This window comes from Perognathus longimembris, chromosome 3, assembly GCF_023159225.1.
Source record: "Perognathus longimembris pacificus isolate PPM17 chromosome 3, ASM2315922v1, whole genome shotgun sequence".
In the NCBI taxonomy this organism is placed as follows: domain Eukaryota; kingdom Metazoa; phylum Chordata; class Mammalia; order Rodentia; family Heteromyidae; genus Perognathus; species Perognathus longimembris.
In genome coordinates this window covers 32,444,476-32,458,651 of record NC_063163.1, presented here as the reverse complement: position 1 = coordinate 32,458,651, position 14,176 = coordinate 32,444,476, and the positions used below count along the sequence as shown (strand labels likewise).

Genomic DNA, 14,176 nt, shown 5'->3' with positions numbered 1-14,176 from the left:
TTGGCTCGTGACTACTGTACTTTTAATGGTTGCCAAAGTGTACTGGTAAGATTTTGCCAATCTGATAAAAAAAAAAAAAGAAAACTAAAACACACAATGACTACAGATGGAACAAACGATTGGTTGGCAGAGATCTTTCTTTAAATAACTTCATAGATGAAAAGGGGTACATGCAAAGAAAAAGGAAAATCTCACAAAAATTATAAAGTTACCCAGAATGATTCGGTATATAAAATAGAAACCATTCATGAAAAGCTTAGGTAATGTCTCCTAGTTTAGAGTCATTAAAATTCTCACCGAACAAGAAAAGGGCTTCAACTATAACTCAGGACAAGGCTTCTGACTTATTTCCATTCCACTCTGTGTCTGAAATTCACATTCTTCCTCAAAGTTTCCATTTTCAGAACAGCATTCAGATTGGCATGAGAGAAAAGCAGCATTTTGGAGAAAATATTTTCACAACTCATCCCTAAGTTGTTTGTTTTTCATTTTAGTATTGTTTAGTTTTCCTTCCTTTATGTTTGTTGTTTGGTTGGTTCCAAATAATGAATCAAAAATTTCAATTTTCATTTAAGTATGTACGGTATACAACATAAAATGATTCTGGGTTTAGACTATTAAAATCACCTACGGAGCTCATTTTAAAATACTACTCATAAAGTCGTTATGGTACTAGTATTTTTGAAGAAAACTCCAGGGTGCAAGTCACTGTAATCTAAGAAAGAAGTATTCGTTTCGTAAAACTACTAAGTGAGTTTAGTGAAGATATTAAAACAAAGGTAAAAGGACTATTTTCGTTGTATATCGTTAGCATCATAGGCTTGGTGAAGTTAGTTTACTTAGGATAGTCTGTGCTTAAAAAAGAACTATCCAGGGTCTGGGGATATAGCCTAGCGGCAAGAGTGCCTGCCCTAGGTTCGATTCCCCAGCACCACATATACAGAAAACGGCCAGAAGCGGCGCTGTGGCTCAAGTGGCAGAGTGCTAGCCTTGAGCGGGAAGCAAGCCAGGGACAGTGCTCAGGCCCAAGGCCCAGGACTGGCAAAAAAAAAAAAAAAAAGAACTATCCAGAAGATAACACGGAAAGTTGTGTATTAGAATAAAAAAGGAATGTAGACAAAAATGCCTGCCATTCCCCATCCTCTTCCCACCTACTTCCCAAACCACCACCCCATTAGAGTAGATCTTTTGATAACTTCACTTATGAGAAGAAACTTAGTAATGTTCTGCAGGCAACAGTAAGAGTTCAACAAGTGACAATGTACGAAAATTTAAAGTGGTGTTCAGTTACTTGTTTCTATGATTATCTTAATGAATGAGCATTATTCAAAAATTAGTTATATTTATTATTCTTCCAAATTTATGCCTATTTCTTTAGGAATTCAAGTTATCTAATTACATAGGACAAATACCTATATGAATCTATGTAGAATGATTTTTATATACAAATTACTCATCTCATTATAATTAGTAGACATTTGTTTAATTGTGAAGATTTATAATTGTTTTGGTCAAAATCTTTGTATATTTGAATGTGATGCTGACCTTTGATATCTGGGTCAATAGATATGCCTTAATTAGAATATTGATCTACTTGGAGAAAAAGAAAAAAGACTTCCCAGAAGGTTCTCTTTAAGAAATATTTTCAACACTAACCAGATAACAGACTTTTTCCATATAAGCATTGTGGACAGACAAGTATATGCCAACTGCTAGCTGGATTTCTAAGAATATGGATTCTAAGAATATGAATTCACATTTCAGTAATAACAGTATGTATGTACAGTATATGTATTTACGTACATGAGCATGTGTGTTTATGTACAAAATTGCAAATGCTGATTATCTAGTTTTTGGTCAGAGTAATATCTTTGGAGAATTTCATGAGTGACAGGCACTCCTCCATTTATATTAGAAGGTTTATCCTTTTAAAAAGTTAAGTCCTCAGAAAGAAAAGTTTTTTATAGCATTTTACCTAAACTAGGAGTAGCATTACTGTCATTGTAAAGTATATTTGTATTTTACGATGAGGTATATGACAGCATAGAAAGCCTTCAGGAGGCCCCGAATATATATTCTGTGGGGTAAGGGGAGAAAGGGAAGGCAGTGGATGAAAGATCCAAATACAATTATTTGTCCAGCACTATTTAAAAGAACACTGCTCAACACATTTGTCCTTGAAAAAAATCTATGTGTAAATTTTTGGGGATCTTCAGCTTTATCTAATGAGATTTAAAAAAAAACATAATTTGTAGCAAAAAGTTTCAAGAAAACATTTGCGACATACTATGAACACACACACACACACACACACACACACACTCCTCACATCAGCAGATCAATTTTAATTCTTACTCACATCTTTTGGAAAAAAAATCTAAGTTTAAGTTTATCTTGTATCTCATTTTTTACTCAGTATTTATTTGTCATAAAAACTTTAAATCTTTGGGATAAAAGGAAATTAATCACTCTCTCTAAATTCAGAGAAAAGATGGTTAGTTATCTTGATTACACATGTCAAGAAAATATAGGATAGCTATAAAATGATATAACTATGATGTACATAGAGTTCAGGATTAATGTAGATATTTCTGAAAAACACAACTTTACCAATTAATAAGTTACCATGCATTTTTGACTTACTTTTAACTTGAGAAGGTCACTTAACAGTAAAGATTATAGATAGAGTATGATTAATATCATATAATTACTCAGCATGCCTTATCAGATCAAAACACTTCCCTGATTTTCTACTGTCAAATAAATATGGGACTCTTTTGTAGAGGATTATCAACAAACCAAATGCTTTATATGCAGTGTGAAAAATTCAATCACAATTGTCAAAGATCAAGCTGGTACTTCTGATAACAAACATGATGAGATATCATCTTGTTCAAAATATGCTTTCAACTTGACATGTAGTCTAATAAAACTATGAACTTATAGTATTTATTTTGTTTCTGGCACAACAGAAGGCTCCTACAAGAGATGATCAAAATACCGAGTATCATTGCACAAAAATATAGTCAGCTCTTTATCTCGAGACAGATTAAGTGATTTGCAGAGTAATGTTGTAAAAGAGTAACAGCATGTATTGCATTTGTATAGAATTTTTGAAGTACTGTGCATCAGTGATTGTATCTCAATGAGAGTAAATCTATTTTCAACTACAAAATAAATATGGCACTCTACACTGTGTATATTGCAACAAGTTCATTCATTCAGTAGCTATGTATTGAGTATTTATTTACTATGCAACAAGCACTACTTTAAGCTATTCCACCTCATTAATCAGACTCAAGTCTTCTGTCAACAGCTCTCTGAAGAGAAGGCATGAAAAAGGGCAAGCAGCCAACTTTTGTTGGTCAACTATATTTCTGAAATGTAAAACTAAAATGAAGCAGACACTTTGTGCTAGGAAACAACCCCTTGTAGAATTGCAGGTGTGGACTTCCCTTCACCCATACCTTATTCTATATCTTCCTGTTGCTTCCTTTTTCCTTCTCAGGGAAAGCTTAGATTTGGCAGTCTAACTTGTCTCCTCCTTCAGACCTGTGATAATCACTCACTGTGGAGTCCCCAAACGTTGAATTTGTATATTTCCCTCCATCTTGTCTAGCATCCTTTCTCAAATGCCACTACCACACCTTACCTTGAGACTCTGTCACATCAAAATACAGAGAATGCTATACAATACACATGCAAACATTTACTATATTATTGCATAGAGCAGTTTAAATAAGATCTCCTTTATGTAATCACAAGAAAACAACATCCTATTTCCCTTTGAGCAATCACTTCATATGTGTAAGCAGCTATATCAACCTATCAGTTGGCTAAACTAGAAACAGAAATTATAGTTGATGCTTCTCTCTTTCCTTCACTTTCAAGACTATATTCCATATTTATCTTCTGACATCAATTTCTTCTCATGCTCCTTGTCCCGTATTTCATGTCAGCAAGTCATTAAGTATTTCCCCACTATAACTCTCAAACCCAGAACTGACCTATAAAACTTTCTGCAGTGGTGGAACTGAGGTATATCTATGCTGCCAGTGCAGATACTGAAAACATAGCATGAAGCAACAACTACGACTAATAAAATTTTAATTTTGTTTAAATTTTAAATGCATTTAAATATCCATATATGTTTAATGACAACAATACCTGACAACACTTGGCTTTCTTGCACATTATCTTTAGGATTATCTTGCAACCAAGCATCAGATGACATTACCTACTTTTGAGTATAATATATCCTCAGACAATCAACACCACCAGAGTGCCATTCACAGCTCTGAACCATGTACACCCATTTCCAACCCCATCTTGTTTTTCCCAAATCTGTCCCATATAACACCAAAGGTACTAGATCACTCAGGGAACACACACATGCCACACCATAAGCTTTCATGCAAACTTCTTTCACTTGTCTAGAATGGCTTTTTCTCTGTGATATTCCTCCTCCTCATTCAACATCTCTAGACAATTAGTTGCCCTCTAGAAGCTAAGCTAGCCTCTCCAGCCTAACTCAGCTGCTAGCATTTTGAATACAGTTCCACAGAAACACTCAATCATAATTAGTGGTTTACGTGTAGAAAATGTGAACTCCACATATGCCATGTAAATATTAATCACTCCATTAATGAGATGATATGGCAAAGCATCTGGCACAGGACTGCATCTCAGAAAGTACTCCATCGATATGCAGTCTATACTGTGTTTCAGGAAATATGTCATCGACAAAGGGAACTCGACCAAATACAGAAGTCCATGACAACAAATGCAGAAGAAAAAGATGAAAATGGAAGAAGGGAAAACTCAGTAGGCACAGGTATGAATGAAAGGCTTAGATAGGAAAACTGTGAGAAAATTCATGTGATCACCAAAGAAATAAATGTTCATAACCTGTTTTCTTTATTTTCATCTTCCTATATAACAGGCAATAGCAATAATCAAATTCCTTAATTTGAGAGTGCTGAAGTTATAATTTATAAGGTCCAGAATAAGAGAAGGCTTTTTTGGTGAGGTGTAACTGAGAAGAATTTACTGTAAGCAGATCAATAAGGCACTATTAGGATGGGCCAGTCCTCAGGAAAGAGTTCTGTTATACAAAACACTGAATATATTGGTTGCAAGTAAATTCAACCTATGGAAAAATCCCAGGAGCTTTAAAAAAGATGCAGCAAACCTACAAATTTACTCCCTTTTCATATCCTTTAAAATTGCAGTTAGAAACCTTTTAAACTCATCAATGACATTGGAGGAACGTTTAGTTCTAATATAATTTCCCCTTCCTATACAAAGCAGTCTTCTTCTCCTAGTCATAAAAGACAATGCAGAGAAATATTTAGTTACAGGTAAAATTTTGGACAATCCTAAGCAAAATTCAATATATATCACCATATGCAGATCCTTGAACTAAACAAATATAGCTTAAACAATATTTTTATGTTCCATTTCATTGCTCTGAGAGAGCACAGGTTTACGAAATAATTTTGTTATTAAACAACTGAAGGATTTGCAGATCAGAGAAAATTAATATTTGGATTTAGTTCAGAGGTTGAGTAAATTAGCTCAGTTCACTCTGGGTTTGAGTTCATGGTTCAGTTCAAGTTCTTGATAATGAGCACATCAAAATTAAAAAAATTCAATAATGTAATCAGGGCTGACATTTAAGAGCAAGTGTTCAGGCAAATACGTGTTTTAAGAAAAACAAACTCACTTTACAGAGAGAACTAAGGTTAAATCCGAAGGTTTGAGCATTCCGGGAGCCAGCATTCATGTAGTTTCCCATTAGCAACACAAGTTCCAGCAACTTGCTAAAGCTTTTGCTCTTCTTTATCTCTTCGCAGGCAGTACTGACAGCCATGATGTCAGGTTTGATGTTGTTCACCTGCTCTTCAAACTGAAGCTTAAAGAGAATAGCAGTGAGCCGTGGCCGTAGTCTCTTCACATTGCTCATCTGATTGAAAAGAAAATAGCAGATTTCCTTTAAAATGCATGGTATACTTTAGTACTGTATGATTGCAACTAATCTGGGATGATTTATTGGTATGACAGAACCGAAGAGGCAATATGTCCCCTGAAACCGATGGCAGGAAGAGAGACGAGAATTCTGCTTATTTCTGTAAGGAATCCAGAGTCATCCCTCAAAAACACAAAATTAACAATTTAGATGTGCAATGAAAAGAAAGCCTTAATGAAACACTGATGACTAATTAAGTAATAAATATGATTTTTAAAAGGCAAATCTAAAAAATATAACAGGATACATAGGCAACTAATTACAAAGCATTCATATCAGGATCTTAAATCAACTCTTCAGTATTGAAATGCACGAGGTCATGTTTAAAACATATTCAAGAAAGGTCTAAAAAAGGTTTGTTTTCTTCAAATAGCAATTGCTGTCCTCAGAAGCCCTGCTGACTAACAGTATGTGTTAGATAGAGAGAGAGTAAATAGGTCCCAATTTGTGCTAAATTGACTTTCTTCAGAAACACAGAGAGTGGAATGACTCTTGACACATACTAAATTAGCAGAATCAGAGTTAGAAAACATGGGAGTAGCTTGAGAATGAGGTGGTACAAAGCCACACGTCTATCACATGCCATGTTAACCCTGTTTGGGAATTCTGGGTTTCTCTTCCAGGAATGTGGGTAAGTGGATATTTCAAAAAGAACAAAGGAACTTTGTACAAATGTATGAAAACAGAATCATGATATTGTGAAAAGTTGTTTTAATAGAGTAAGAAGATGGGAACACAAAGAACATTGCAGGGAGGTGATTTGATTAAAAACATATATAATAGAAGTAAATTACACATTGTACTATTTGTAGTCATTTCTTTCTTCCTTGGGTTTATTCATTTTATCACTGTTTTTGATGTCTGTACCTTTTGTCTTGTATATAAGTTTATCTGGAGGCTGGGAATATGGCCTATGGCAAGAATGCTTGCCTTCTATACGTGAAGCCCTGGGTTCAATTCCTCAGCACCACATATATAGAGAAGGGCCAGAAGTGGCGCTGTGGTTCAAGTAGCAGAGTGCTAGCCTTGAGCAAAAAGAAGCCAAGGACAGTGCTCAGGCCCTGAGTTCAAGGCTCAGGACTGGCAAAATAATAATAATAATAATAATGATGATGATGATGATGATGATGATGATGATTAGTTTATCTGATTTGGGGAACGGAAGCACAGAGATGGTGGTACAAAGGGTAACCTAATTTAGCAGTGATACTAGATACTATGTTGGAAATGCACTATACAACTTAGAGATAAGAGGGTGAGCAGGGAAAAAATTAGGAAAAAGTGAGGGAGGGTGTCACACTGTTCAAAAAGAAATGTACTTATTACCTCACTCATGTAACTGCAAGCTCACTGTATATCATCTTTCCAAAAAATTTAAATAAATTATATGAAAATATTTTAAAAGAAAGAAAAACATTACAATGAATATAATAAAGAGTAAAGGCTAAAATATAAAATTTGTTCTATGAACACATGGGAGGGAAAAACTGCTTACATATAAACATGAAGTACTCTGAATTGAAGCTCCCTATGAATTCCTCCATTGCAAAGAATTTAGTGAATTTATCATTTGAGACTTAAATGACATTATGCAAGGAAATATGAGAAGTAATTTGAATCAAGGCTGGGGGAAAAAATAGTGACATGACTGGTTCTTACTGTCATCAACCCCAAAGGAAAAGCTAAAGTAAAACATTATTTGCAGGGTGCCAAATATGACGGGAAAAAAATCAGGCACAGAACTGTACTCAATCATAGTATAACAATAATTATTTTCAACAACATACAGTTAAATGGTTACAAATGGACTGAATCGTTACAGTGACTGAAGCATTCCTTTGGCAAGTAATTTAAATATCCAATTTATATCTAGCATTTTCTTCAGCCACATATGACATATGTTAATATTGATATAAACAAGATACTGAGAAGTCTAATAATACAGCAGTTAGTAAGACCTCATAAGATTCTGAATTCCTTGACTTCAGAGAATGATATCAAATTCCCTTGTCTACAAATCTCTTTTCTTCCATAGAAGAGTAAAAAGACTGCAAACACAACAAAGACTTAAAATAATGTTTCATAAAGTACAGACGATATCAAATTGTGAAAGACAAGGATGACACTATTAGAAAATAAATTCTTACTGGACATGAGTTGATCCTGTAAGGTACTTAGTAGACAAAGTAGGGTTTAAGCAGTAACTACTTCTCATAAACTCATTTAACTTCTCTGAAAAATATTCCTCAAAATAGATTTACATCCCTGGAGTTTGGTTTTATGCATAAACATTACAAAACAAATATCTACATGTTATATTGGTAACATGAGACATACTCTGACAGTTAATATGTCCTTTAAAAGTCATATATATAAAAAAAATTTTCATGCCTTATGTGAAATTACAGCCATTCATAAGATGTCCTATTTTCACTTGAAGCCCTCATTTAAGACTAGAAAGTATTTGGCAGTATGATAAACATGAATAAGAATTCTCTAGTATCCCTTGCTACATTATTTTCTAATATATACATATATATATATAAATATACTGTTTCATGCACACAGAGGAGAAAAAAGTGCTTAAATGCCTACATTATACCACTCCCAAAATATGTTAAAGCTTTCCTGCTGACAAGCTAACCATATGCAGCTAACATAAAGTAATTAATTTTCCTAGAAAAATATAACCCAGATTTGTATGAGTAATGAGTCTATCTGGCACTAGGGACAGGTATCTTGGAAAGATAAAGTCTATGATGTAATATAGAACAAAGTACTATAAGTTCATAAAAATCCCTGACAAAGCAAAGTCAGCAAAGGTAACCTAGAAACAGAGTTTGAATGAAACATTTTTCATTGTATGTCCTTTTCATGTTGTTCTTACTTCCAACTTTCAATAAATTAGTGTTTTGACTATTATTAAATAAATGTATTTTAAACAAAACTACTGAGCTGGAATGACTTGACAGGTCATCTGGAACTTATTCCTGGCCGTAGTTTCCTCATTAGTGGTACAATTATCACCTAAACCGAATATTTGCCCTCTTCCTTCCTTTTCTTCCTTCCTTCCTTCCTTCCTTGCTTGCTTGCTTCCTTCCTTCTTCCTTCCTTCCTTCCTTTTCTCTTAAGTTTACTGTCAAGGTGATGTACAGAGGGGTTACAGTTATATATGTAAGGTAATGAGTAAATTTCTTGTCAGACATTGCTACCCACCTCCCTCTTTTTTATCCCACTTTCCCTCCTTCCCAGTAACCCCCCCCCCCCCCCGGCCCCAGTTGTAAAGTTCATTTCCAACATATTGTCTGGTGAGTATCAATGCTGCACTGATTCAGAATTGTCTTTTTTAAGACAAAAAGGTCCAACTAAAGCTAATGTTCCTGGTCTAAATTTTGTGACCTGTTGTAAGAGAAGGGTAAAAATCTCATGTTTAAACCAAATTTTATTTCCTCAGTTGGAATCATAGGGTAAAAAGGGAGGAAAATTATGTACATATGCTTGAAAAATATTTTTTTACCTCATCTCTACATATATTTTCCCTTCTGTTCCATCCCAAAGAAGTCTAGAAACCTGACTGTCTGTCAAAGACTAAACTAAACGCAGAAATCAAGACCAATGGTACTTGAATACTATTCCAAAGGGCAACTGAAAGTTACTTTAAAAAAAACAAAACAGTTAAGAGGTAGGGGGGAGGCGAGGGAAAAATGAGGGAGGAGGTAACAAGTTCGGTAAGAAATGTACTCACTGCCTTACATATGAAACTGTAACCCCTCTGTACTTCACTTTGAGAATAAAGAAAAAAACAGGTAAGGTTATGGTAAAAATGATTCATAAACTAGTAACTGGAATGACAGAAGGCAGAATTTCACTTTTGTAGAGTAACCTTGTAAGTTTATCGTTATCAAATATTATTAATATAAACTCGTAATACCGAAGTTAAGACAATGTGTTTTAATCTGAAGATCAATCTGAAAAAGTGAAAACACTTTTATCTCCTTACTATTTTCTAAAATTATTTATTTATTTATTCATTCATTCATTCATTCATTCATTTATTTATTTATTGAACTCAGGGCCTGAGCACTGTCCCTGGCTCCTTTAAAAAAAATTAATTAACTAATTAATTTTTGCCAGTCTTGGGCCTTGGACTCAGGGTCTGAGCACTGTCCCTGGCTTCTTTGTGCTCAAGGCTAGCACTCTGCCACTTGTGCCTCAGTGCCACTTTTGGCCATTTTCTATATATGTAGTGCTGGGGAATCGAACCCAGGGCTTCATGTATGGAAGGCAAGCACTCTTGCCACTAGGCCATATTCCCAGCCCCTCCTTACTATTTTTGAAGGCACAGAGCAATGGTCCTAAGACCTTTCTCATACTACCATCCAGACATGCCAGAACGAATAAAAACAAGTTTAACAGCAGTAACTAAAGGAAGTTTTTATTTCAAAATTTTGCTTGTAGCAACATATGTGATGGAGCAGGGACAAGTCAAGGTGAATAGATCTGTAGAAAATCAATGAACCAACAAGTACAGACTGGGCCCCTTTCAGTGTTATGAGAAGCACAGAAAAGTGGCTGCCAGTGTAGCATGTGGCACATATTGTGTAGCTCTTTCCTTCTGTCTTAAATGGTAAGGAGTAGGTTTCCCATGAAGATGTAATATACCATAATTGTATCACATGATATGTTTACATGTAATTTTAATTTGACATTATTCTATGGGATGATTTGACATGTGACATCAGTCATGTTTAATATTATGCATGGTTGTCCTTGTGTTTTCTTTCATAATTAAAGGTTATCTAAAGTCATCTTGTTCAAAATGGGGTGGGGGTCTTTTTATCCCCATCTTACTTTACCTTAATCCAATCTTACTTCAAAAGAAAATTCAGTTCATATTCAATATACTTGTCATTCTTTCTGAAGTCAAGCATAAAATTGACCATTCATTTAATTTTCTAATTCTACAGAATGGATATTTCATAAATATGTAACTAGAAGGAATAATAATATAGGGTTCCGGGAAGCTTAAGCAACAGCTTCAAATCACAAAGCTTGTAGAACTTGGGCCTGCAGCTACTTTACTATTAACCAGGCTCTCATAGCATTCAGAGAATCACAGTAAGAAAATTAATACCCACAATTTAAAACCCATCTGGAACTCAACTCCCTGTACTGTATTCTTTTAAGAATGAATGTTAATTTCCTTCCGGTAGTTATTAGGTGCCACATGGTAGAGAATGACCCCTGTAAGCTCAGTCTGCTACTATGTCAATATTTCTTTCATTTCTTTTTATTAGCCCAAAAATTTCAGTGTGCTAAATTTTAAATAATGTTCCTCTCTTACAGAGAGATATCCTTTAACAGACTGTACTCTTTGCTCCTATTTGTCTATTAGTGAGTTTTTCATTTCTCTTTGGAAGTGGGTGATAAGCATAGATGTGGGGGAAAAAAATGTGTCCATGAAAGACAAGAGAAAGTACTTTGTGAAAGTAGTATGATCTAATAGCAGAATGAAGACACTCAGAAAAAATTTTGAACTCCATTCTTCTAATTATGTGAAAAAATATGTCTATCTTCTACTGTTAGCAGGCCAATATGTTCATGATCTCCAGAATGCTTAGAGGGGAAAAAAAGTTAAATTCATTTGGAAGAAAGACTTCAAAAAAAATAGCTATTCAAGTGCCGTATGTTTGAGGAGTATTCAGAAAATAAAAAAAAAATGTTTTTTTAAAATAAATGTGCTCTTGTGATATTAAAGCTGCTATGCTAAAAATTATTTAAGAAAACTATAAAACATCAAAGTGCATATGGTACAGTTTTTACATGTTTCATAGGAGCAAAGTAAAGCCAAGACTTGTACATTTATACTCTATAAATCTGCCTTCAAATCTCTTGACTCTTCTGCTCTGTCCTAAATAATGTTAAACTCTACATTAAAATTTTCAATTTAGATATTGAACTTTTCAGTTCGAATAGTCCCATATGGTAAATGTTTACCATTTTCATTGTCCTGAAAGGATTCCTTAATCAAGACCGTGTTTCCCTTTAACTATCTAGAGATCACTGTCTTTAGTTCCTTGAGCATATCCAGCACACCCACATAAATCTGTGTAAGTGAAATCCATAAGCTGGACCATTTCACATCTTATTTATATTTCAAACATACCTCATTTTATTATTCTTAATTTTAATTTAGTATTGAACACTGTCATATATGTAAAACTCTGAGTTCTATGATATTCCTTTGAAGACTTTTTTACCAGACAAATCAGAAAGTAGTTGATGATCTACAGTGAGTTGAGTTTCATTTTCCACACCTCGTCACTGTTAATTCATAAAAATTAACAAGTTTTCCCTAGTCTTACTTAGTCTCCAAATTATTTTCCTTTAAGGGTTATTCAAGACTTGATGTTTGGTGGGGAAGGGGTAGGAGCAGAGCAGATCTCAGATCCTTTTTTCCTTTGTTGCCCACTCTTAAAGTACATTTTCTTTTATCTGTTTGAGTGAATGCCACCTGTGGTTGGAAGGTGTTAAGAACTCCTTTCTAACAGGGCTAGTAGCCCAGTGCCTCTTACTAATACTAAACCTCTGGTTCTGTTTCATATTTATCCGACTTATCAAGCAAGTATGGCTGGCTGAAGCATGTGTAAACACACACACAAAATCAAGGGAAACTGACACACTGCTTATGCTTAGAGAAGAACACTGCCTTTCTCTAGAGGAAGAAAAATCTCACCTAGCTTGCTACTGTGAACTTGATCCTTGCTTCCTAGGAGCAGAGAAAACTACATCCTCTGCTAAAATTCTTTTGCTATAACTGAAAATCTTTCAACAGCTCAAAGACTAGGTGTTATGACATCATGATTTTTCTTCTTGTAATGATGTAGATTCTACCTATTGTCTGATCAAACTGGACTTGCATATTTCTCTTTAATAATTGTGTATAGCATACATAAGTATTGAAATTATTCCTAATTATTTTCAGTTTTTCCATGTTACTAGAAACTGAATTTTTAAAGATTTTGTAAAATTTCAGCTATTAAAATATTTAATATCTTCTAGCTTAACCACTTTTATTTTTTACATTTTGCACCATTTGTTTGATTGTGTTCTAACCTCATTCCCACTAAAGTGTATTGTGTGTGTTTACAGAGATAGCCACAAAGGTTTCCCTGTACTACTTATTCTATATAATTAGTAGTAAAAAAAAATCTAGGGGGAAATGGTACATAGGGAAGCCTTTTAAAAATATATAAAAAATGATAAATATTCATCAAACTTTACATCTGCACGTTAGCATATTGAATAGAATGCATATTACATTACAGTATCAACTCAATCTTATTAAAACTGAAACCTAGAGACTGCTCTGGAAATAACAGGGCCCCCAAGGGTGTGGCATAAAAGTGTAAATAAACCTGAGATATATGTAATAATTAAAATGCAAGTCCCAACTGCAAGAAAATTGACAGTAATTTAGAACTTTAAGAGCAGATTTATCTTTACCATTCTATTTCTCCAGTAGCCTTCAAGAATATATATAGACAAAGGTAGTAAGATTTTCAGAGTATGAAAAATGCTTCCCAGGCACTAGATGATTGATCTAAAAAGCAACCTTAAAACAATGCTGTTTGCAAAGTGATGAATCATTAGAGACCTTTTTGCTTATAACTACAAAAGACTCTAGGCTTTATTTCAAATGAATGATGCATGGCTAGTAATTAGTATGTGACTGTAATGATGTTTTGTTTTGTTTTGTTTTCCTAAATGAAACAAATTAAACAGATTGTGCCATAAAATTCCAATACTACAATAGTACATAGATGGTCTGACTAGAAAGCACCATGCTTCCATATCAAAAATGATATAAAGAAAAATCAATATTAAAAAGAAAACCTCAGCCAAGTGCTAGTGGCTCACAACCATAATCCTAGCTATTTAGTAGGCTGAGATCTAAGAGCCACTGTTCAAAGCCATCTCTACCATGAAATTCCATGAGACTCTTGTCTCCAATAAAAAGAAAGAAAGAAAAGCAAAGAGAAGGAGGGAGGGAGGAAGGGAGGGAGAGAGAGGGAGGGAGGGAGGGAGGGAGGGAGGGAGGGAGGGAGGGAGGGAGGGAGGCTAGAAATGGAACCTGTGGCAAGTGGC

General features: G+C 34.5%; 1 protein-coding gene across 1 annotated transcript in view; it reads right to left on the bottom strand.

Annotated features, from left to right (window-relative positions):
- The window catches only part of Diaph3 (diaphanous related formin 3), a 433,505-nt gene that overhangs the window by 183,140 nt on the left and 236,189 nt on the right, over positions 1–14,176 (bottom strand). The window contains exon 21 of the mRNA XM_048341270.1: positions 5,726–5,965. Within this exon, the coding sequence (XP_048197227.1) occupies positions 5,726–5,965 (240 nt within the window). The remainder of the gene's footprint in view (positions 1–5,725; positions 5,966–14,176) is intronic.